At 33.3% G+C, this 25,815-nt stretch overlaps 1 protein-coding gene across 1 annotated transcript; it reads right to left on the bottom strand.

The window, feature by feature from the left end:
• Window positions 1-1,217: 1,217 nt before the first annotated feature.
• Window positions 1,218-25,589, bottom strand: LOC108910233 (midasin). The gene is made up of 18 exons (XM_018714787.2): window positions 25,464-25,589; window positions 25,150-25,397; window positions 23,040-23,264; window positions 22,441-22,975; window positions 22,219-22,382; window positions 19,718-21,406; window positions 19,437-19,662; window positions 17,131-17,643; window positions 16,673-16,925; window positions 14,518-14,813; window positions 13,989-14,124; window positions 13,601-13,931; window positions 13,397-13,543; window positions 11,080-11,440; window positions 10,799-11,027; window positions 10,115-10,743; window positions 1,498-1,626; window positions 1,218-1,235 (listed from the first exon to the last, which is right to left on the bottom strand). The coding sequence occupies exons 1-18, from the start codon at window positions 25,539-25,541 to the stop codon at window positions 1,218-1,220; spliced, it is 6,207 nt and encodes a 2,068-aa protein (XP_018570303.1). The 5' UTR covers window positions 25,542-25,589.
• Window positions 25,590-25,815: the final 226 nt, after the last annotated feature.

Genomic DNA, 25,815 nt, shown 5'->3' on the forward strand with positions numbered 1-25,815 from the left:
CTTGATTTACATATGAGCGAATATACTCGCCGAGCCTCGCATTGTGGGAAGGTGCCTTTAGCGAGATCGTATTCGGCTTGAGTAAAATGACCCAATAAATCAATGTTTTTATCACTTCCGACTTAACCAGAAGTGGACCACAATTTTAGAAGTTGAAATAGGACACCTCATATTTTTTATTATTTCGATTCATTTAAATTAAGTACTTATGATATTTTAGTTAAAATTTGTTTTCATCAGTCATTATTTCATTTTTTTATTAATCTAGAGTGCCTGGAGCAAGTTTCATTTAAGAATCGTCTATATTTTTAAGAAAAAAATACCCCATTTTGATAAAAAGATAATATCAATTTTGATGCGGTATATTGAATATAGGCATTTTTTTAAATTGTGATTTTTGGGAGCTTTTCTATAATTTGTGGTTATTTTGCATTCTTTTGTATAAACATATTAGTTTTAACAATATTATCCATAAATATTGACAAAAACATGTCACAGTTAAACTATTAATGAAAAATTAATGTTTGAAAAATGATTAACAATAACTAAATGTTGCAGTATATTCGTAAAATGAGGTGAAAAAAATTGAAAATTTGCATTCACTTTATTTCTAGATTATATGATATAAATTCAGCCACACTTTTGCCCACACTAAAAACACACTAGTGCGAATTCGCACCGATCGGATTTTTCAGACTTTCTAGTTTGACCGACAATAACAGACTGAGGCCAGCGCCAGCTGTGGTACGGCTCGACAATTTGGGCTATAGAAGGAATTATTGTGGTGGGAGGATCCCTCGGCCGCTGCTACCTGAGAAATACCAGCGGTGGTGCGAATTCGCACTAATGTGACCTTTGAGGGTTAAGAATCGGTAAACACCGAATATGTGATTTTTTTTACTCGCACAAAAATCACAGAATACTCTATTAAATAGGTACACGCTAATTAAGAAAACAAATTTTAACTAAAACAGCATCGAAGTGTTTAAAATGTAATTTTGAATAAAGATAAACAAAAATTATATAGGATATCCCATTTATATTCCAAAAATTGTAATAGCTTGTGGTCACTATGAATTGGGTCACCCGATAAGTCCCGTTGTCCAAGTACAAATCTTTTAAGATTGTCCATCTTCAAGATTACTCACGTAATGATTTACGCAATTTTTGACTGACACAAATTTAAAAATTTGTGAAAGAGCAACTATTAAAACAAATTATAATGCTACGCTAAACTGTAAGCAATGTTAATTTTTAACAAAAAAAAACTTACAAATCTTGCAAAAATTATTATTAGTATTAAAAGTTTTCTGTCGCTACTAATAATATTGAAACAAAAATGATAATATTGTCACTATTTGTAATAGGAATCGTCGAACTACTCCAAAATTCTTCTATTTTTAATATTTAATATATAAACTATTTATAATAAACGTGTATAATAGGTATTTAAATATTTTCATATCATGCTTTTCGGTTAAAATAAAGCCTTCTTACCTGTTCAAATCCCCCTAGGATATCCGTCGTATCCATCGCAGATGTAACCGGCAAAGTTTTCAAAGTTTTCCCGGCCAGATTAGCCAAAGTTTTCACTACACTACTCTTACCGCAACCAGAACTACCCACCTGAAATAAAAGTTTATTATTTATTTATCGACATGTTTTCCCTACATCACTTCATTAAACGCTACAGTCACTACATGTTTTCTATGTGTATTACAGAAAATGTCAATATGTACTCAGTTTTATTTCGTATAATGTAATTTTAATTTCAAATTACAAATTAGTCGCATATAATGCACAAGTCAATTGTATTTCAAAATAATCAGTTTTAATTCAGCAATAATTTGAACTTCAGAAAATATCAAATAACTACTCTGCATACTAATACCCAGCCAGCATTGAATTACACCCGCAATATCTAATAAACAGTTAAGACCGTTCTTCAGCAGAACCACCAGACTTATACCAATTTCGAACTTATTAGTATGCCATAGGGTTAGAGTTAGACAATCAACGAATTATCTTTCAACATGTTGAAGAGTGGAAAATATTGTGTAGAGTTGATAGTGTAGTTGTGGTTTTGATAAAAACACAAATAGTTGTCGTCGATTTTCTGGAAATGATGTAGTTTTTTCCAATACGTCACATTGTGCAATGTCTTGATAAAAATTTGTTATTACTTAGTCGCAATTTTCCGGAAAATGTGGAAAAAACGTAAATTTTCCCTACTAGCAACACCATTTTTCTTTTTTTTAATCAAAATAAGAATTATTATTTTTTAACTATTTCGACACAATGTAAACTGAGCACAATTTAGTACAATTTTTTTTAACTTTCTTTAAATGACGCTAACTTTATGCACATGAAAATGCGATTTGCTTATTTTTATTGTTAATATATTTCAAGACAGCAAGTACTACTGGATAAACGATTTTTTTCCAAACTGAAAATGAGCCAATCATATTTGATGACCCTTCTTCCTTGACATACGAGCTGAAATATTTAAATGTGTTCCCATCAATTGATTTTTTTTTTAATGAATGTTGACATAATTGATGATACATACACCCGGTCTATCTCACTTGTCGGATCAAACTGATAAACTATCCTGTCAAAAGAATTACGGACGTTGCTACTGCGAAGAGGATTTCCCTAAGTCTTAGGATTGTGTGGTTTATAAGGACTGATAAAAAACCTCGTAAAAAACGAACTAAGCCCTTCAGATTAACTCGAGATTACACCCAATCACTAACAGGAAAAAAAATATGTATGTATATATAACGGGTGTTTTTTGAAACTCTCAAATATCTCGAAAAAAAACCACCGGATCATTCCGCGGGGGCAATAATACACTAGTGCTAAAATTTGTCTAAGTACTAAAGTCTAAAACTAAATGCTAACTAGTGCTAAATAAATTAGAGGGAGAGAGCTCCCTTCACCCCCTTATAGATAGGGAGGGGGGTAACTTTGATATCTTAAAAGAACACCCATTTTTTATTGCAGATTCGAATTCTACGGCTAAAAGTACATAGGATTTGTCTGAAACATTTTTCAGTTCATAAATGATGGCGTTGTAATCTACGAAATTCTATTTTTCTCCATTTCTCCTACCGAGAACATAAGTACCTATACGACTCAGCAATGCGTTTGCAATAAAAAATACCACGTATTATGTAAATATTCGAAATTTGTCGACAAAAAAATGTTTTCATTTTGCAATGTGGATATAGTAATTTGCTCTCGAATTTGCTGTTCCCTTCGGTGTTCTGAATAAAGTGACTTGTTTCTTAAAATTATTTCTTTCCTTCTACGTTTATTTTGTTTTTACACTCACAAAAACACGAAGAAAGAAATAACACAAACGCTAAATGTAAAAATAATGAAACATTTTTAAAAAAATTATTTTTAACAAAAAAAATACATTCATTTGAAAGCAGATTTAATCAAACACTCCGATAAGTGTTAAGCGAAGGAAAACACGTTGACCAAGTATCTCAAAGAGGACGTCTGTTCCTAGATTACCATAATAGTAGCTCGAATAGTAGTTTCTTGACAAGTCATTTTTCAGTACTTAATAGAAAATTTGAGAAGTAAAATTTGGTTTAAAACTAATTTTGATTAATTACAGTGAAATTGTGGTATTTTTTATTGTAAACGTATTCCCGAATTTTAAGTATGCCAGTTAAATTGTCGAAAATACCTTGTTTTTTACGAAAATTTAGTTCTGTAAACAAAGACACATAAAAATTAGGAAAAATTCCGTAGAATTGGGTGAACTACTTTACCCCAGCTAAATGTTAGAGCTTCATTTTCAAAATGGTGTCCAAAGTTCGCGAAAATCAGTTTTTTTTTCATTTAAAACAATTAAACATTTTAGAAAAGAATGTTTTAGACAGAAGTTGTAGAACTTTTTATAACAAAAATTTTGAGCCTAGCCCAATGTCAATTGATAAACAAATGTAGTAGTTATTGCAAAAAACGGTTAAAAATCGGATTTTTTAAAAATTTCTATTATCTTTAATTTAAAACGAAGAAAGATTTTTTTATGAAATTTTCAGAATATGTAGTCCTTAGCAAGTGGAATAATTGCATTTTTGTAAAATTGCTAAATATTTTATATTTTTTTCAAGTTTCAGTAAATCATACAGTAATGCACTTAAGTGACCCATCTCGGGCTTTAAATTTTCTCTAAGAGTTGTACTTTGCTGTGCAAATTGTGGGCGTATTGCAAAATAATTAGAAATATGCGAAAAATCTACCGAAACATTGACTTCTTGTTTTGGGTCGAAAAATGGAGATCTTTTTCTTATCGTTGAAATTTAATCGGAATGGCATTATTGTCATTTGAAAAATCGTACGACCAACAGAAGCCGAGAATTTTTTTTTTCAGAAAATCGCTACCCCATTTATTGATATGTATGTATTAAGATCTGAAATTTACACAAGTTGGAGTTGAATACGTTTACTTCAATATAAAAAATAGTCCGCAATAATTGACTCCCTTTTTTATAGTAACCTTAAACCCCGTAAAATGCTTGCTATAGTCTGTTTGGAAATGAAAGAGAGTAATAAAACCCCGAGATAAGAACCGGCCATGGGCGTGGTAATATTTCGTTTCAGGTAATTATCGGGTAACACTAATGCTAACAGGTAATGGGTGTACATTAGTATATTTTACTGGATACATCATAGGGCAGGAGCCAGTGTATTGTGACAGATCAATCCAGTCTTAGAGCTGAATATACGAAGACGTGCTAGTGCAGTAGAGTAAAATTCGACTTGTGTTTAGTGACTATTGTGCCAGTGGATATAATATTGTTTGGGTAAAATGTCGAGCTTATCAGATTACGTACCTGCTAAACGCGTGAAAAGATGTGCGCTGTCTCAGAATGAGAAGATTATTATATTAAATGTATTTAATGCATTGAAACACCAAAATCCTACCAACAGTGTTGACGACATCGTGGAAAAGTGTTCCAAAATGACAGGGATTGGAAAATCGACTATCTACAGACTTTTAAAGGAAACAAAAAATGAACAAGATACTGTAAATCCCCCAAAATCATCTACAGGGAGGTCAAAAGTCGTTATAGATGATTTCTTCAAAAATGTCATTCGCAGAAAAGTACACTCATTTTATTTTAAAAAAGAAATACCAACGCTAAACAAAATTTTAAGTGAACTTTCAGAGGACAACGATTTGCCAAAAATCAGTAGAAGCAAATTATGGGCCGTCTTACGAGAGTTGAATTTTTGCTGGGAAAAGCAGAACAGGAAGTCAGTTCTTATCGATAAAGATGAAATTATTTGTTGGCGAAGATCCTACTTAAGATCAATTAGAAAATTCCGTGACGAAGGGAGGAATATTTATTATCTAGACGAAACTTGGGTCAACGAGGGATATACTGTAACAAAAGTATGGCAAGATAAAAATGTAAAAAGTTTTCGACAAGCATTTTTGGATGGACTTTCAACAGGGTTCAAGGCACCTTCAGGTAAAGGGCGAAGATTAATAGTGACACATATAGGTAGTGCCAGTGGTTTTGTAGATGGCGGTTTACTTTTATTTGAATCTAAAAATACAGGTGACTATCACGAAGACATGAACGCAGATGTTTTCGAAGAGTATTTTACACAGATGTTGGATCTTATTCCTCCGGGGTCTGTAATTGTCATGGATAATGCCAGTTACCATTCACGGCAGACCGAGCGGACGCCTACGACTGCTTGGAGGAAAGCCGATATAATTCAATGGTTATCCGGAAAAAACATTTCTTTTGAAACAAATATGGTGAAAAAGGAACTTTTGACACTTGTCAATCTTAATAAAGATCAGAAAAAATATGTTATCGATGAAATGGCAACAAATCGCCAAATAACGGTACTACGGTTACCACCTTATCACTGTGAACTTAACCCAATCGAATTAGTCTGGGCGCAGGTAAAAGGAGATGTAGCGCGAAATAATACGACGTTTAAATTAAGTGACGTGAAAATTTTGTTAAAAAATTCCTTGGAACGAGTAACTGCAGATAACTGGCAAAGATGTATACATCATGTACAAAAAGAAGAGGAGAAAATGTGGGAACTCGATAATTTAATTGACGTTACTGTGGAACCTATCGTTATCAATCTAGGAGACGAAGATAATTCATCAGAATATTCAGAGGATGAATTTTAATATACCTACTTTTTTATTTTCTTTATTGTACATTTATACAACACTACATTTACTCACCATAATTTGAATTTTCAAAATACATATATTTTTGTGTGGAATAAAAGTCTATTCATTAAATTTAAATAAATATTTTGATAATAATATTGAATAATTTTATTTGAATTACTAAAAACCCTCTTAACCCGGTTATGATGCTTAAAGTAGCCTCATGTTTTGAAATGCTGTTTTTATATTGTTTACTTATAAGAGAAATGGACCGAGAAATTGAAGCGGCATAGACAAAGACGGATTGTCGGGGATTAAATTTTAGCTACCTGCTACAATTTAGTACAGTCCGATCGCACAAAGTTTTTTTAAAAGTACACCTCATCTATACCGAAAATACATAATATAAAAATATTGAATATAAGCACCAGTACTACATTTATTTACGATTTGCATACATAATGAGCTTTTATTACTCTCTTTCATTTCTAAACAGACTATAGATATTCTGAAAGTTTCGGAAAAAATCTTTTTTCGTTTTAAAGATATAGAAGTTTTAAAAAAATGCGATTTTTAGCCGTTTTTCTTTTTTGCAATAACTTATTAACATCGGGCTGAGTTCAAAATTTTTGTTATAAAAAGGTCTACAACTTGTGTTTAAAATATTTTAAGATTTCAAAGTTATCCCGCGCCCCACCCACAAGGTGAAGGGAGGGGGACTAATTTTCGCAAAAATGTATTTCCTCTGCGAAATAATTAAATTTTGATTATGAACCAAAAGCTTAAAAAGTCACGACTCTTCAAAGAAATTTTTTATATTCCATTCATTTTTTAAGATCCATCATTTCTCAAAATGTTTTAATGATATTTGGTATGGGGGGGTTTTTGGAGTAGCTGAAGATGAACATACCTCAAATAATAAATTAGTTTTTGTCATATTTTTTTCGTATTTTTCTCGCTGCTAGAGTTTTTGAAAAAATGTATTGGTGTTTTTTGAAATGTCGTTTGTTGCATATCCCTAAAATGCATAGATTCTAAGAAAAATGGGTTTTAATTTACAAAACCACAAAATACACTAACCACTGGCGTGAGGTGGCCGAAAACAAAAGCCGAACTACTTCTGATGACAGATCAAGATCGTCCAGGGAAAAGCAGAAATTCCCTGTTCTAAGAGCTCTCGAAATTTGAAAATATACAATAAGAATCTGGTGAATCATTAACCAGGACCAAATGTCTGGCTAGCACACATTGTATTGCCTGAATACAGTATATTAGAAAAATCCGCAATAACCCAATTCCCCAGAATTGAAGCTCTAAGGATTCACAGTCACATGTAACAAGAATACTTTCTTACGGAAATAAAAACAAGTACAGTGTTATATAAAACACTCTTGTTTTCACAAAATTACTACTAACAAAAAATACAGAAGAAACAGTAGACCTTTTCAGGTATTCTTAGCAACCTCTATACATATTTTAGGTAAGAAGGTTATCTTAATAATTGGAATATAAAAAATATCTTTTAAAGGTCCTGTAAGTTTTTAAAGAAGCAGAATTATACTAAAGTAACTTGATCTTATATGGCTTTATTTTCATCTAGCATGGCGCACTCGTTTGCAGAAACCCTGTAGAATTTTTTTTTATTTCTTTCCATGAATAAACAGTAAAATAAAAATTATTACTTGTATTTTGCATTAATTCAAACCAATTTCAAAAATTATATTAAATTCTTATATGTACAGGGTGTTCCTAAATAAGTGTCGCAACGGAAAACTGTAAATTCCTCTTGAAAAAAGAAACATGATTTTCCTCTTCCATTTTTCTCTCCTATCTGTTTTCGAGATACAGGGTGTCAAAACTTCTCTTCTGGTTCTCTTGGTTCATTGCTCTAGTCAACCGTTTTCAAGAAAAATGACTTTTTATGAACAAAAGCAAACATTTTGCTAACGTTCCATGTCAATATTATCGAAAAGTTGACCGATAGAGGTGAAGCCGCAGCGACAGAAAGAAACATGATTAGAAGATGTAATGCGTGCATTCAAGCCAACGGACGTAATTTTGAACAGTTTCTGTAAATTTTACTCGCCAAATTGATAAAAAAAGTTAAAATCCTATCTGTTGTTAAATTTCGTTAAAATTGTTAATTATTACTACCTATTTTTTGAATTACAAAAGATTTTCGAAACGTTAGCAAAATGTTTGCTTTTGTTCATAAAAAGTCATTTTTCTTGAAAACGGTTGNGATTAACATATGAGGGGTATAGACGCAAAACTCATATTATCCATAATTTTTCGAAATAGAGTTAGTGGCGCTATCTTGTTCATCGTGTTGAACTACACCATTTTAAAATTTAGAAGTGGTACAAACTCACATTTTCGTATTTATTTTTAAATTGTGAAATCTGTGAATTGTTTTAAAAATCACATTCTCCTACGATCTGAAGTTGTCAAAACTCACATTATCCATATATCCACCAATGAAAAAACTTAAAGCGATAAACCAAAATGGCCGACTGCCTAAGGAGAATGTGAGTTTTGCTTCTCGTATTGTTTAGATGGTTGCTTCCGTGTTTTTCTATGAGTTTCTGATTATAAGTAAGATAAGTTTAGTTCTGAAGTTTCATACTTAAATATCGGATATTAGAACTTTTTACTGTCAACATTTTTTGTACTTTTGTAGTTTTAGATTATAAAGATCATTATAAAAATATTTCACTTCATCACTGATAATAAAACCGTATTCTAAGTATTTTGTACAGCTTTTTATTTTGATTATGAACTACCATAATACATAAAAGTTTTATTGATAATGAGTTTGTTTCAAAGTTCCGGTAACTTCATGAATTTTGGTGTAAAAAATAATATTATGTAGAATAATTTGGAGCAAAACTACCATTATCCAAAAAGATGTATCAAAACTCACATTATCCAAACTTTAATTCACTTTCTTGGAGTCAAATATTGTTGTGATGTCATTTCACCAATTAAGAAGCTAAGAAGTTAAAGTTCTAATACAATACCAAAAAAAAATTCAGAGCCTTAAGTCACTTAAAAAGTGAGAAATCAGTTATTCCTGAAAAATTTTAAAAAGTGGATAATGTGAGTTTTGCATCTAACCCCTCATATATGTGAGCTCCGATATATTAACTTTTTCACATTTTAACAATTAATTGCTTTTACAAAACCTTTCAAAGAAGGTAAGTACAGCAGCTAATTAAAAAAATATATAACTAATTGCAAGTAGAACAGTTAAAAAAATACCTATTTATTACTGTAAAATATTAGAGATAAAATTGCATTTAAAACAGAACAACTAAAAGTTAGTTTTCTTTTTGGATAACATTTTCTCTATTACAGTACCATGGTTTTTCATGTTTTATATCCTGGCATATGTACCTGGTCGTCACCAGTCACAGATTTATATTTTACTTCCTTGGTCTTAGCTAGGAATCTGTGACATACCCTTGATTTCAGACTAGGATCTGTGGTGGCAGATCTCTTTAACTAATCACTGCACAAAAACTTCAACACTGAAGATGCCAACAGTAAAAGATGGTGAAATGCTTGGAAACATTATACGCAACCAGTTACATAAGTCACAGCGGAACATCTCAGAAGACCCTCAATGTCCGACAAGGGGTTCCATCCACAGCAATCTTAGAACCAACAAGACCTAAAGCATCAAGGTAGGCCTAGGTGCTCTGTTAGCAGATCCGCCCCCCCACAGGACCTAGTCCGAGAGTAATAAGGGCAGGTTCAAAATTCCTAACTAAGACTAAGAAAATGCATTGTAAGTCTGTATCTGGTGGCAACTAAATACATAACCCAGGGCATAACAACTCGTAAAACCATGGTTCTTTAAGCCTTAAAACCACTGTCATTTTCTGCATTCGTAAAGCAAATGAAAAAAACATGTTATGCTTAAGAAAATTTAAAAACACTCACCAAAATCGCCATCCAATTCAAGTTCACGCAATACACTAAACTTCTCAAAGTCTGCAACTGAGAACGCAGCACTAAACAAGTCCTGTCTTGCTTTAAGACATGTACGTTAACACCACTAGACTGTCTCTCTAAAGTCACGTCACCAAAATAAACGTTCTCTTTATTCACGTACATTATCGGTCCAGTTCCACGCACTTTACTTTGAAAAACATCCTCAAAAATATCCCTCACTTTCTCTTTATCAGACAAAGTCCGCATACGATCGCCATAAATAAATTGAACGACACTTTCGGGCTCGTACTTTTTTTGCAGACTCGGATTGGCGTTATAATGGTACGTCATAGCCTCGCACCACCTGGTCAAGTCACGCAAATTGCACTCCCACGGGGCCCCTTTATTACCGAAGGAATGGGTATCGAGTTCGTGTACGATTTTAGAATTAAAATCGATCATGTTTTGGATTATTTTCGTCGGTAAACCGTCATATTGGTGAGATAGAATATAGTTCAAATCTTGATCCGTTAGACTGTTGATGTAGACCTGGATAAATCTGTTAAGGAATGATTTTGGCAGGCCACGACGGGATCCTCCTTGCTTCAAGGGATTTTGACAAGCAAAAAACTTTGTACCTATAAACATTTTTTTTATACCCTGCAGAAAAAATCACAAATTATAAAATATTACCTGGCCTCACATAAAACGTCTTTCCCAGCTCTGGGATGAATATTTCCCCCCTATGATCCAGACAAGCATTAAGACCTTCAAGAACCGACTGAGAAGCCAAATTTAGTTCATCCAGTAAAATCCAACTGCCATCTTTTAAAGCCTGAAGGAGAGGACCGTCCCTCCAAGAGAACTGTCCTCCACTTCCGCCTTCCACTGGCAGATCTGCACCAAAAAGGTCCGAAATATCCTACAATAACAGTTAAATAATACCTTAAAAGTTAAAGCTCAGTAAAACTCACTGTTTGGTCTGATAAGTTTACTCTAAATATTTTATGACCGGAACATTTGGCCAAAGCAACAACCAGACTAGTTTTTCCGACTCCAGGACTACCTTCAAGTAAGATCGCCTTATTTAATTGCATTCCTCTCAATAGTCGCAACGTGTTATAAATAGTTGTTGGAGCGTTAAAGGAGAAATCGGTTTCTTCGTGATTCTCAGATCCTAGTTCAATAAAAAATGGTGGAATTCCAAATTTACCATCGTGCTTTTCCACAGAAAGGCTTGTCAAGGCAAAATGTGGTACAGTGTGTGTCAATTGCTTGATTTGGTTTATTAAAAACTGCTGGCAATCGTTTCTAAACACTTCTAACAATTTCAAACTAGAAAAAAAATTTTTATTTAAAATACTGAATTTTGTCATTTCTCACTTTCATTTCTATTTCAAGAAAATTTTTTCTCATGAAATACAGGGTGATGGAATTTATTTTTTCAAACTATTTTACAACCAGGAAGATTTCTTTTAAAATTTTTATACCCAGAATAAAATTTAAATTAAGAATCTATTAATTAAAAAAAAATGCCACTTTCATGTAACACTGTCAGAACCAGTGATTTTTGGGTACAAAAATACACCATTGAAGAATAATGTATTTTCTATTAAATGACTTCTTGCATGAATTTTGGGACACCCTTTATAAATTACATCCATAATATTCAAAATCGTAAATTGTTCTTCCTAAGGACCTATAAACTGTTTAAAAAAATTATAATTTTTGCGAATTATCGTGCTTGGCAATGCCAACAACAGCCAATAGTAGGGGCTCATCATAAGCTACAATTGTGTATGTTTATCAGAATCATAGAATTGATTATGTTTATCTTTACAGTATAAAAAAATAGTTGTGTTATGCAAACTTTCACAAACTACATCATGCAAGGTTTTCAGTGATTTTCTTTTGACGGGACTATATGTTGAAGTGTGCCCAGATTGGTTGAGAATGGGAGTGGGAAGAAGTCAACTAAAAGATGCTGAGTCACTCAGTCTTCTCCGACCATCTGGAGAATGAAGACAGGTGTTTCTGTGGAAGTTGTTTTGTGACCCCATAAACACCGACGGACTATTGAGTGTTCCTTTAATGTCACAGATATTAAACATTCCGAAAACTATCATTCATGAGATCGTTGTGAACAATTTGAACATGCACCGTTATTTTTGGCGTTAAACGTGGCCTTAATAATTTGGGACCAAGGAGGACTATCCCTCTTTGTCCTGCCTTATCTCTGTAGGTCTGGGCAGCCTCGTGAAGGTGGGCCCCGTCCATCGTATACCCCAAACACAATCATGGCCAGTGTAGGCACTTTGCAGGACCTCCTCTTACCCTGGCTGGCCCTCGCCGGCAGGAGAGCCTCATCTGGCGCTCTTCGTGTCTTGATTGTTTGAACATGCGGAAGGTGTGTGCAAAGATGGTCCCGAAAGTGCTCACCGACAACCAAAACATACATCGCGTCGATATGTGTCAAGAAAATCTGGACATGAGCGAAAATGATTCAAGTTTTTGAACGCCATTACAGGAATCTTGGATATTCGAGTATGACCCGAAAACGAAAAAACAATCATCGGTGTGGCACACATGGCGTCCCCTCGCCCCAAGGCCAGTGTGAGCAAATCCGAAATCAAGACGATGCTCATCGTGTTTTTTGACATCTGAGGACTAGTCCATCATGAGTTTGTACCACGTGGTACAACTGTGAACTCTAAATTTGACGTGGAAGTGCTGAAAAGACTGAAAAGCAGTTGCATCATGACAATTTGTCTGCCCACAGCTCCTTCCTCATCACTCCTCATGACCAACTACCTGGCGAAAGCAGGGGGCCAACGATTTCCCAGCTTATGTACAGCCCTGGCATGGCTCCCCCAACTTCTTTTTGTTTCCATGCCTGAAAACACCAATGAAAGCATTTCGAGACAATAGAGGGGATCCAAGCAGCTTGCACCACGACTTTAAATTGTATTCCGGAGAATGCTACCGTCATGCATTCGATAGCTGGAAAACTAGCTGGAGCCGATGTATCAACGAAGGAGGAGCCTATTTTGAAGAATTTTGATCACTTGTAACGAAAAGTTCAATAAATTATTTTTAACCGACTACTGACATTACTTTCCGGACAAACCCTGTATATTTTATATCTTCTTTTTGTACAAAACAGGTAAAAAATTATGAAATATGTGGTGAATATTTTATATAAATTAAAAAACAATATTTAAAAAAATTAGAAATAACCATATTATAATTAATAGAAAACAATTTAGACGATTGCAAATATAATCTGCTTACCTTTCAGTACTTGTTGCGCCAGATCCTAAACTATCTAGAAATGTTAAAGACGCACCATGAATGTAAGCTTCTGCTATATCAACCTTTTCAGCAGAAACATTCAAAAAGTGTACCCAAGTCAGAATGTCACGAATGCTTATGGTAAACCTACAAAATCCATAAGAGACTCGAATGCTTCATTATTATAATAATTTCTTAAAATACCTTTTTCCAATCTCGGTATTCTGGAACCATTCCACAAAATCCATAATATTATTGCCAATGCTTGACCCGTCTTGTTGGTTTCCTAAAGACAGTTCCGGTTTTATATTTTTCTCGATAATAGCCACTAAATCTTGTCTATCAGTACAAGACTCGCACCAAATTTCTGTGAACCGATTACGCAGAGCTGGAGATAGCTCCTTTTTTCCAAAATCTCCCCCGGGGTTCATTGTTCCGATGAAATAAAAGTTTGAATTGGCTACGATCAGTTCCGAGTTGCTACTGTTGTTCATATCTATGCCTTTTTCGGCAAGTAAAAGGGATCTCTCAGGTTCTGAAACCATAAAAGAATATTATAATATAAAGACAATTTATCAATGGGAATTTTTACCTAATAATGAATTCAATCTCTCCAATACACTGTCATCTGCAAGGGATATTTCATCAGCAAGAAATACGTGTCCATTTATCATCGCTTGGAGAAGAGGTCCGTCGACCCATTCAAATAATTTGTTGAAATCATCCCCCTAAACAAAGTATACAGCGTGTTTTTCAAGTTATTATGTACTCAAGAAAATAAATAAATATTTCATGGAACATAAATAACAGAAAACCCGTTTAAAATAATTTGAATACAACCCTGTGAAAAAAATTATCCCAATATTCAATTCTTATATTATTTCTGAACGTCCAATAAAAACTTTAAGAATTAGTTACGCTATTAATTTCAGTTTTAAACAATACACTATATAATTTTGGTGTTTAAAATGTCCTACATTTGCAGTAAAGACAAATTAATTGATACGACATATACGGGAAGTGTCTCCAAAATGCTACCATAACATCGCAATTGCAAACATTTTTCCTTGAGAACTGAGTTTATGTTATTCTAAGTAAAATATTACACTATATTAACTTACAGAATGATCCCGTACTGGTCTTAGACCTCCAATAAAGTCACCACTTTCAGTGTGCATATGACAATTCACAGTAATAAGTTCTTGTCCATTATTGTCAGCAATCAGTTTACAAACTGTCGTTTTTCCACCCCCCGTTTCACCTACTAATAGTACCGGCTCTTTAAATTCCAAAGCTTTCGCCACCAAAACTGCTAGCTGCCTCATATGGTAGGTCCATACAATATTTTTGTACTTCTCACTGTTTTCTGCTATTTTTTGTAAGTTGTGTTTTGTCACTGATGACGTTTTCTCAGATACTGAAAGGCAAAAACAAATTCAAACATCGTTGAAACACAATTTTTTTTATTCACTTCTTAATTCGACTGAGAAAGGAAAGAAAAAATAATACAAAGTTTATATTAATTATATTTCGGCCTTTTCTAAGTATTAGGAATGCTGATTTTGTGTTTGTGAATGAAACAGGAGTGAAAATTACAACTTTCTATTACTCTTAGTTTAAAATGTATTACAGAAAACATCAAATAACCCCAAAACATACAAATTTATGTATAAATTATGCTTACCTAAAAAATTTTTACATAAAAAAATTCACACAATGCAATACAGGGTGTTGTAATTAAAACAAGAAAATATGACGGTTAAAGGGATAGTAATGTAGATATTTTTATGCTATAAAGTGAAGGCAATCAAGCAACTCACTATATACAGAGTGTCCCAAAAAATCAAGATGGCCGATCCAATATGGCGGACGAATTTTTCGAAAATCAACCGATTTGTACCAAACATTGTATACGGGGGTTTTTTGAGTCGCTGATCACGAATCCGAGGTCAAATTTGCAAAATTCAAGATGGCGGATTCCCTATATTTAGTTTTTCCGGAAAATGCATATCGCGAGATTTTTTTGGGGTTCCCATACAAAATATTAACATTATTTTAATGGGTTTAAAATGGGATGTTTATGAAAAATTTATTAACGTTGATTCTGATAAATATGTGAATAAAATTTTGAAACTTATTTCTAGTACACCACCTATATGAAATGAAACAAAGTTATTGCTAATTGTAAAAAAAAAAACAAACAAAATCATTCTCGACTAATAAAAACTTGAAATTTCATACACTTGGTTGGGATTGCATAAAATTATTAATTAAGGGGATATATACAATTACGACGATCAGAAAATCATTTTCTTTTTTATATTCTTAAATGATAGAACTATATGTGAAGAATTCTGAAAGTTTGGAAATGAAATTCGAAAAATCCGGAAGTTACATGTCTGCTCAGATTCGGAGCGCACGCCGCGGGTAGAAGCAAGAGCACACAGGGGCAGGTACACTCGTCGACCAGATGTTTGTAGAAGAATTAACTGTTTTCAGAAGAGTTTTGGGAAATAGACGCCCAAATTTGTTTACAGCTTATAGTTGCCCTTTTACCCTTTGTCCACAACTATGAATTTTTGTCAAATGACTACGTCTACAAAGGATAGAATAGGAAGGGGGACTTACTGTTTTTCTCGAAATTACATTTCTGAAACTGGTGTACACAATTACGCAAAAACTATTGAACTAATCGAGTTCCCCCTTAGTAGAATGTTGATAACATAATTACCTTCTATAAAAAATATTTTTTTATATAAATTCTGAAAAAACGTAAAAAAAAAAGACGATTGTCGTCAAAAAAAGAACGCCGTTTCAAAAAAGCAGCATTCCCACCATTCTCAACAACATGAAAAAAAAACAACGTTTAAAAAAGAAAAATTTTGGAATATAGTGCAACCCCAAGTTTAAAGGGAACCAAGGGGGAAAACGGTTTGGAAAGCCCCCCAAAAACTTGCCGGGAACCCAACAAAACCCCCCCAATTTGAAGAAGAAAGAAAGCAAAAAAAATTTTTTTAAAAGGAACTGAAAAACCCAGTAAAAAAAAACCAAAAGAAAGAAGGGTGAAAGAAAAATTCCTAAGAAAAAAAAAATCCTCAAAATTGACTCATTTTTCTACATCTAATTGTATATGTCCCCTTGAGAGAAATAATATTTGATGAAATATAAAATTGATAATTAATAGCAAACTGAAATATTTCTTGAATTTCTAATGAAATGTTTACAGAATATGTCTATTTAAAGGATGCTTCAAATTTATTTTTTTATTGAACTTACATGTGAAAAGATGTTCTGGTTTGACCTCACGTTTTAAATGTTTTTGTAAGACATGCATAATTTCCAATTTTTCCTCAGATTTCCTGACACGGCCGGCGAGCACCAGGTATCCTTCATCGGCCAAATGCTGGTCCCAATCATACAATTTATTTACATTTTGTGCAAGTCTGTATCTTTCACCCCACCTGAACAAGTCCCTAAGCGTGATGAAACCTTGTTTGCCTGCAAAGGCAGCAGATCCCCTACGCCTTGTCTAGAAATAGATTAGACAATACACAATATGAAAAAAGAAATTAGATATATGTACATACAAAAATTTTCATAAGTAGTTTCAATTAAAATAAAAATATCATTATTTTTCTTGTCAGTCAGACCAAACAAAAGAAAAAAATTTATATAAATATAAAGAATTAAACATTCTATGAGTATGGTTTCATAACTTCAAACTTTTAACATACCTGTAGATCTGTCATCACATTTATCATTTTCTTAGCATAACTGGGAGCCATCTGACATCTCTTGTGTAAAATAAATTCCAGTTCAGAAGCAGGTATTTCATTAAAATGCAACTCCACAAATCTATTCCTAAAAGCTCTCGATAACATTTTTCTACCGCCGTACACACCAGGTGGATTCTGTGTGGCGAATAACATAAAATTAGAATCTGCCTTTACAGTTTCCTGAGTTTCCGGAATGAAAAGTTCACGATTATCATCTAATACTCTATTCAAGGCTTCCAAGACATCTGTTGGAGCCAAGTTAAGCTCATCAAGAATTATCCAGTGCCCTTTCCTCATAGCTTCAACGAGCAGGCCTTCTTTGAATATTAATCTGCCGGTGTTATCGGCAACATAAGAACCGATGTACTCCTGGAGGTCAGTGTGTTCGTGGTTATTTATTCGAACACATTTGTTGCCACTTGATTTGGCTAAGTAGGTGATCAAACTGGTTTTTCCTACAGATGTGTCTCCCTAGAATGCAATAATTATAAAAATGAGTTTCCTATTTTTGACTTATCGAAGGTATGTCCTTGGAAAGATGTTATGAATCAAAAAAATTACATTGTTGCCTCATTAAATACATAACTTTAAGTAAAATTTCAAATTGATATTCCTACTTGTTCTGATTTTATAAGCCTAAAACCGAATGGCCATCGGATCAGCACTTGGGCGCACAACAGGTAGGACGGAGCGCTTGTTCAGGCAGTCACTTATTGAGCAAGAAAAGAACAGATAAAAATTCAGAATGATGCTTATGAGGAAGAAGAAGAACTGTTGTATGGTGCTGGAATCGCTGATTGATTGGTAAGTACTCTATATTATTGATAACTCAAATTTCTAGTTTTCGGAAAATTTTTCTTCAAACGTGTTTTTCTTAAAGCGAAATATTTTTAATTCATGGGAACCCTAATTCAAAAAATTATGAACCGATCGTTATGAACTTTGAAAGTGTGTTCCTTTATGAAATTATGAAGAACACGAATCAACAATTGGGGATGATGTCATAATTTTAAGGGCGTTTTTTATTCAAAATAAATAAAAAAAGCACATCAACACCACAATTTTAACAATTTTTACCAACAATGAGGTTTATATTCTTAGAAAACATTAATAATACAGGAAAACAACCATTTTGCTTTCAAATCAAAATTGTGAGCTCCACATGTCCCGTAAATAGCCAACTCGGACGATGCCCTTCGGTGGACAACAGCCCATAACATTGGCATTTCCAACACAAATTACTTAAAAAAATTTGTAAATGTAGTTCAAAATATTAATAAAATAATGTCAAAGTTAATCAAATTTTAATCAATTAAAAAAAATCATTAAAAACGCCTGAAAATCATATTCGTTTCCTCCCTTAAACTGTAAATAAGCATCGTAACCATACAATTTGTAACATAAGACTTCGTCGGATGTCTGAAAGATATAACTGCCACAATATTGACCTTAACCTTGACCTTGAAGATCATTTCAAGGTCAAATGTGATTTTTCAAATGGTCAAGGTCAATGTCACCATCGGATAGCCAGGGAGAAATCCAGAATCTTTTTTATTTAACATTTTTCTCTAAAATGCTCTCCCGCCGAGTTATTCTGCCGTTCCAGTACTTTTGTTAGTTTGACCTTGTGGGGGCCCCAAGGTCAAAAGGGAGAGGTCATTCAAGGTATATCTGAACATAAAATTTTCCGCTCTTTTCATTTCTGGGGTCAAAAGTATAGGGTCCGATTTGAAAAATCACATTTGACCTTGAAATGATCTTCAAGGTCAAGGTCAATGTCAAGGTCATCATCGCATAGCCAGGGAGAAATCCTGAAACTTTTGTATTTAACATTTTTCTCTTAAGATGTTCTCCTGCCGAGTTATTCTGCCGTTCCGGTACTTTTGCTATACCCTATGTATAGTCCAAATCATATGTCCTTGAGACATACGGTTGAATATCTGAAGAATATCCCGATTTGTAACAAAATATCCATCGGATGTCCAAAAGATTACCTATATCTGCCATAATATTGGGACATCCTCAGACTATACAATTCGAACCCTGGACTTCTATTTTTCTAATACACGAATCTTTCGTAAGAATAGTGCAAACAAAATTGCAATTTAATATTTTAAAGTCATAGTTAGCAGTGAATGAAATATTATTTGCATTTCAAAAACAAAAGTTTCCAGGATTTTCCTCAAAAATCAGTATCAATTCTCAGAATATTAACTTTTCTACTACTTACATATGCATCACACTTCATATAAACAAAATCTTACCTGTAGAAGTACTGGTAACTTCCCTATTGACACAACTCTTACTAAATCCTTTAAATTCTTCCTAACAGATTCCGTTAATATATAACCATCTGGAGAATTGGGTTCTATAGATCCCTTTCGAATCCAGTATCCTTCAAACTGTAAGTAGCTATCATTACTTTTTTGTGGTTCGGGTATAGATTGGTTTAATACTGCTTTAAGGGACCTCTCATCCCCTATTAAGTAACTGGAAAAAAAACATTTTTCAGTACAACATTTCTCATAGGTTTAAATTCTACTACCTTGATATCATTTTTTCAACGGTTTGGTAGGACTTGCTGTCAAGTTGGGTCAAAAAACTCAAACAAAAGGCTTCATATAGACTTCTCCTGAACATTCCACACGGATTTTTAGAAGCTATCACCAAAGCTCGACACAAGGATCTAAGAGAAAAATGCGGTTTGTGGCCTAACCCATCGGTTAAGGTGGAAGAAGCTTCCTTCCTGACTCTCAAATAAAAGTCAACAATTTTATTCAAATCGTTATCCTTTAGAGACATTGCTTCTAGATAATTATTAACCAGTAACAACAAATCACTTTTATCATTTAACTCATCCACGAAGAATTCTGTAAAACGATTCCTCAAACCAGCAGGTAAATCTTTCTTCCCTACATCAGTGGAGGGGTTCATGCAGGCAAATAAAGTAAAGTTAGGATGTCGTACTACAGGCTGCTTATCACCTCTTTCTAACAAGCATATAGATCCTTTTGAACCTTCTAACAACCCTGAAAGGCATTCAAGAGTCTCTGCATTGGCTAAGTTAATTTCATCCAAAAGTACCCAGTAGCCATTTTCGACAGCTTTCACCAAACTTCCTTCAATGAAAGCAAATGCTAGAGCATTTTTCTGCTTCAACTGAAGGTCCAGCTTGTGTAGCTTTTCCCCAACAGATTTCCAACTTGACAGAAACTTCACGTCTTTTTCATTCTTCCCGATTTTCTCCTCTTCCAACTTGGAATTTGTCTTCAATTCTGATTCAAAGTCATGTATTGCCTTAGTCAATCGACTCACAGCAGCTTGATAGCTTTTATTCATAAGCTTAACTAAATCACTCCACCTTTGAGTGTTGAAGCATAGAGCAATATTGCTTAAATACTTTTTATTAGGTTCCACTTGGAAATAATTGCAGAAAATTCTTTCAAATTCTCTACGGATTGGTGCCACGATAAACTTTAAATCAACTGGTTTAAATCCTCCCAGTAAGTCAGCAGAATCTGATTGTTGGTTCATGTTTATAACAACTAACTTTTGTCCTATAGTGTGGGCTAAGTACTGCACAGAGGAAGTTTTCCCTGTGCCAGTTTCTCCCACAAGCAACACAGGTTCGTTCAAATTAATGCAGCACATAATTCGTTCTAGCAAGATTGATGTAGGTCTGGTAAATGAAAATTTGACTTTTTTGCAGAACTGATTATTTTCCCTTGACAAAACAGCTCTTCCAACAACCAGACTATTGGTGGTTAATTTCATATTTGGCTTGTAACTTTTAAAGAAATAATCCGCTTTCTGATTTATAATTCCTAGATGTGTGCTAATTTGTCTGGCTAAATTCAGGGCCTCTTCAGAGTTTGGAAAAGAACAACAAAACACATCGATGGCGTCTTGTAAGACTTTTAAAGCACTAGCTTGACTTTTAATATCAAAGTCTATGATAGCTCTCGAACACCACTTAAAAAAGTCACGTGTTGAAATTAATCTGGCACTTCTTGGAAGAGAAATCATTTTGGATTCTGAAGAAGCATGTGAGAATAATTTGAAAACTGCTAACATTCTGTCTGTAATAGTTTGAAATTTGGGATAGCAAGTATTTAGGATTTGCTTTAATTCTTCTGTAGTTAAAGGGTCTATGTTTATTTGCAGTAAATGTTTTTCTAACAATGTCATGGCATTAGAATGTTTTTTATGATGTCCCGTTATAGTTGACACAAATCTGAAAAAATACAAAACCATTTTGTCTTCAAGATACCCTAAAGCCAAGGTTGAAATGATGTAAATCATTTGATTAAAGATGTTTACTTAAATAAGAAATCATTAATTTTTAAGAAAATGTTATATCTAAATTTAAACAGGCATTAAAAAAAATAATAATCCTTGAATTAGAGGCCATAAAATTTGAAAATCATAAATATGTAGTCGTCATTCCATAAAAATGACTGAGGGATAATTAGTTGTCACAGCCTTAAGTGAGGCAGCGTAAAATTATCGTAAATGGACCAGAATTATCGTACTTATCAAAATAATGAATAAATAAATCATATTAAACGTAATATTGATATATGTATATGATGTAATTTACTTTACCAACGGCGACGACAAATAAATTTCATAAGAAGAATGCGACGAATGGATAATTCAATAGACACATGAATCAGCAAAACAGCACGTTACCTAACGAAGGAATGAGGTAATACTAAGCGCTGTTAGCAAAAAGAAAGAATCATCACGTTATTGGCTATCAGGATAGGAATAAAATGAATTCTTAAAATTTGTATCATAATGGAAATTATCGTACAATCTGTGTGTGCTATCGTACATCGTATGTAGGCATGAAATTATCATATATGTACGATAATTATCGTACGGTTGCGAACACTAAGCATAATAACTGTCGTATAGGGTTAAATTAACCTATTAATGTTCAAAATCAGATTTTCAAAGGGGTATCTACCAAAAAGCTTAAAACAAGTAGTCAGAATCTCTTACAACATCAACAGAATGGAAAAAAAGTGATGAAGAATTTACCTTTGTGTCACGAATAAGTGAAACCCAGATGCTACAGGAACTGAATCTCTATAACCAGGCACCGTAAGGGAATTGTTTTCTATCAAACTAGTTAATAATGACGCTATATCCATACTAGCTGAATCAATATCCTCCAACAAGAGCCAGTTTCCTTCCAAAACAGCCTAAAAAATGAAGAATAAATCATTTAAAGGTCTCGGACATAGATAAATAATTAATTACCTGTGTTAATACTCCAGGTTGCCACACAAATTCTCCTGGTGTATCAGTACATCGGTAAGTTCCCAGCAACATCTTACTATCCGTTTGGTCACCCAACTGTACTTTTATAAAGTTTTCACCCAATTTTCTGCCGGTCTTACATGCCAAATATTCTACTAAGCTGGATTTACCTGATCCAACCGGTCCTTGCAAACAAATTGCTTTTTTTGAAGTTAAGCCTAAAGCAATGTTACGTAAATTATTGTAAGTGGAGGGAACCTCAACCAACGGATTTTCAATGTTGTCAATTCTCCTAACTGTAGGAATATAAATTCCTGAGATGTTTGTAATTAGATCTGTTAATTGTTCCGATGCATAAATTGTTGGATGCTGGTCTAATGTTGGTACAATTTTATCTTTATCAGATATTGTCTGGGACAAATTAAAACAGCAAGCAAATTTTCTGCCATCTTCAGGACTTACATAGTTAGATATAAGTTTTTCCAGTTGTCGTTCATTCATTCCCAAAAGAACTGATAAACTGAGACAAGCAATCCTAAAATGAATATTAAAATGACAATGAAATATACCCATTTTTTAAATTATGTAAATTCACTCACCATGCAACTTTACGGTCACTGTGATTTAAATATTTTTTTATGAAAACTGACCAATTCCATTTATTACGATAATAGGCTGGATTACTTTTTAAAAGAAAGTAACAGCACTCGGCTATATTTAAGTCTGAAATATCAATTCTATTTTCCATTTTACGTTTTTTAGCAACGTCTTGAATATACATTTCAAAAGGAGCTGGATGTAACCCAAAATATTTTAGTGCATACCTAAAATGGATTTATAAATTGGTATATAAGTGTAGAAAAACTCTAATCCTTAATCTGTTCCAGTTTGTACCGATATACAGGGTGTCCGCAAATTTCACCAACAATGTTTAGCTGCATATTCAGGACGATAAATAAATATGATCTACAAACAAGTTAAAAAAAAATTTTTGGTCACGTTAAAATTTGGCACATTTATTTGGACTATACGTATACGTATATTATTTCTGAAAGCTTTAGTCAAAGCGATATACTGGGTGATAGTTTTCTCCGGTTACCTCTTCCTTTTAGAGGTCAAAACTTTTACAGCGGTCGTATTTTTTTAAAATGGGCAGCAACATTGAAATGGTCGTTTTATTTAAAAAAAAAAATTGTCTCTTGAAAAAATCGCCTACAGAAAGCCATTCTTGAGAAAAATCGCATTATTTGGAGGTCTGTATGTTTCGGTTTGCGTAGCAATGTCACGGATTTAAAATTGTGAGTTAAGTAGGCGATGAAAAATAGTACATTGTGTAACGAGTGAGGAAAAGTTGCCAATAGCGCCACGCGGGCGCAGTTGAAGCGAGTGTGGAAAGCGCTATGGCGCTATGGCAACTTTTCCGAACGAGTTGCATATACTATTTTCTATTACAAGTGGGAGTCATTATGGGACGCTGGAGCGTTGCGCTATGAAAATAACATCACGCCATTGTACTATCTGGCACTTTCTGTGCACATAATCCCCTATGCTATAGGTCCAATAGCGCAACGCGCGTGATAGAAAAGATGTTGATTGCTGTGGCTATCAGGTAATGTCATTATGGTCACAAACATGCAAATTATGAAAATTTACAACTTCGTTCCTTGTAAAACAAGGGAGAGGTAACCAGAAATAAATAATAGGCCATAATAGTCCAAATAAATGTGCCAAATTTTAAAGTGATCGGTAAAAGAGTTATGCAGTTATTAATTAAATTAAAATTTACTTTTGACAACTTTAAAGGCCTGTAACTCAAAAACCAAAAAATTTTTATTTAACTTTTTTTTCGTATAGTATTTATTTATCATCGTGAATATACAGTCAAATGTTGTCGGTGAAATTTGCAGACGCCCTGTATACGTTTAGAATAGATTATATTAACATTATACAGTAAAAAAAAAGAAATATGTTCACGAACTTAAATAATAGATATTAATTTCCATTAAAAGTTCCATAACGTAATGTTTAAAAATATATACAGGGTGATTCACAAATGGTGACCAAAAATGAAACCTCGTATTCTTTGGTGAATTTTAGGGGAGTCTTTCGTATAAAGTTTTTATCTAGGACACTTCGTTATAAAGACACATGGTATTAAACTTAAAAAAATATTTTAAATTTTTTAAAATATTTTAAAAACTAGTAAGTGAAATAATTTGAAATTAGGCACGTTTGTATGTAAACATTGTCCAAAATCTGAGGTCTTTTCCGAAAACTTAGATGCTCCAGTGGCGGAGATACAGGTATCAGTGACATATTTTCCAAATAAAATAGTACGCCACTGCTTTCCGGTAACAATCTTGATATTTTAGGATTCGTATTTCAATTTTCTACAAATTACTACTTTCTTATATTTTTTAAAAAAAGCCTGATTTTCGAGTAAAACTTAAAAAACGAAAAGGCCTCAGATTTTGGACAATGTTTACATAAATATATGTAAAATTATTTCACTTACTAGTTTTTAAATTACCTATGTTTAAGAAAATTTAAAATATTTTTGTAAGTTTAACATCCTCTATCTTTTTAATGAAGCCTCCTAGATAAAACTTTATAACGAAAGAATTCCCTTAAAGTTCACCAAAGAATACGAGGTTTCATTTTTGATCACCGTTTGTGAATCACCCTGTATAATTTTTTGTATAAACTTACCCTTCCAAATCGTCTCTGATCTTCACGGTTTTACCTAGTAATACTGAATTACAGATATGTCTATTATTATTGTATGTAACGTTATCATTGAAGAATACAGCTTCAAATAATAATTTGGGGAATTCTTCGGTAAAGTGATTATATACATCACTAAAATATTGTGGGATAATCAGTAGCTCTCTAGATATGTAATGAAAAAGCATTTCACATTTTGCTCCTTCTTCCAATTTTTTAGTCTTCTCTACTAACTAAAAAACAAAATAAAGGCGATATAACGAATGAATAAGTGAGGTTATCACCTCTAAATCATTTACCTCGAATGTAATACGAAACTGTTCATTAACATCACAAAAACTTTTCAGTTTTTGGAAAAAAATGTTTATATCTTTCATTTTAAGCAGTCAATGAGGGCATAATTCAATATATCAACAATTATACAAAAACGAGCGTGGTCGCTTACAGACTCGTCATATGAAATCGAAAAGATGAAATTTAAATTGCGCAGAAAATAGGTTTCTTACTGCTCATGCGCGAGTTATTCATAATATAGATAGCCAACATAAAATTGAATTTTATGTAAATTACTAGACGTTCTTTTCAACTTGCTGTAGGGTGGTTTCAATTATCTATGATGCCTGCCCTGTTTGTCAAGAGCAAGAATTGCCT

Source organism: Anoplophora glabripennis, unplaced genomic scaffold (genome assembly GCF_000390285.2).
Source record: "Anoplophora glabripennis isolate ALB-LARVAE unplaced genomic scaffold, Agla_2.0 scaffold409, whole genome shotgun sequence".
In the NCBI taxonomy this organism is placed as follows: domain Eukaryota; kingdom Metazoa; phylum Arthropoda; class Insecta; order Coleoptera; family Cerambycidae; genus Anoplophora; species Anoplophora glabripennis.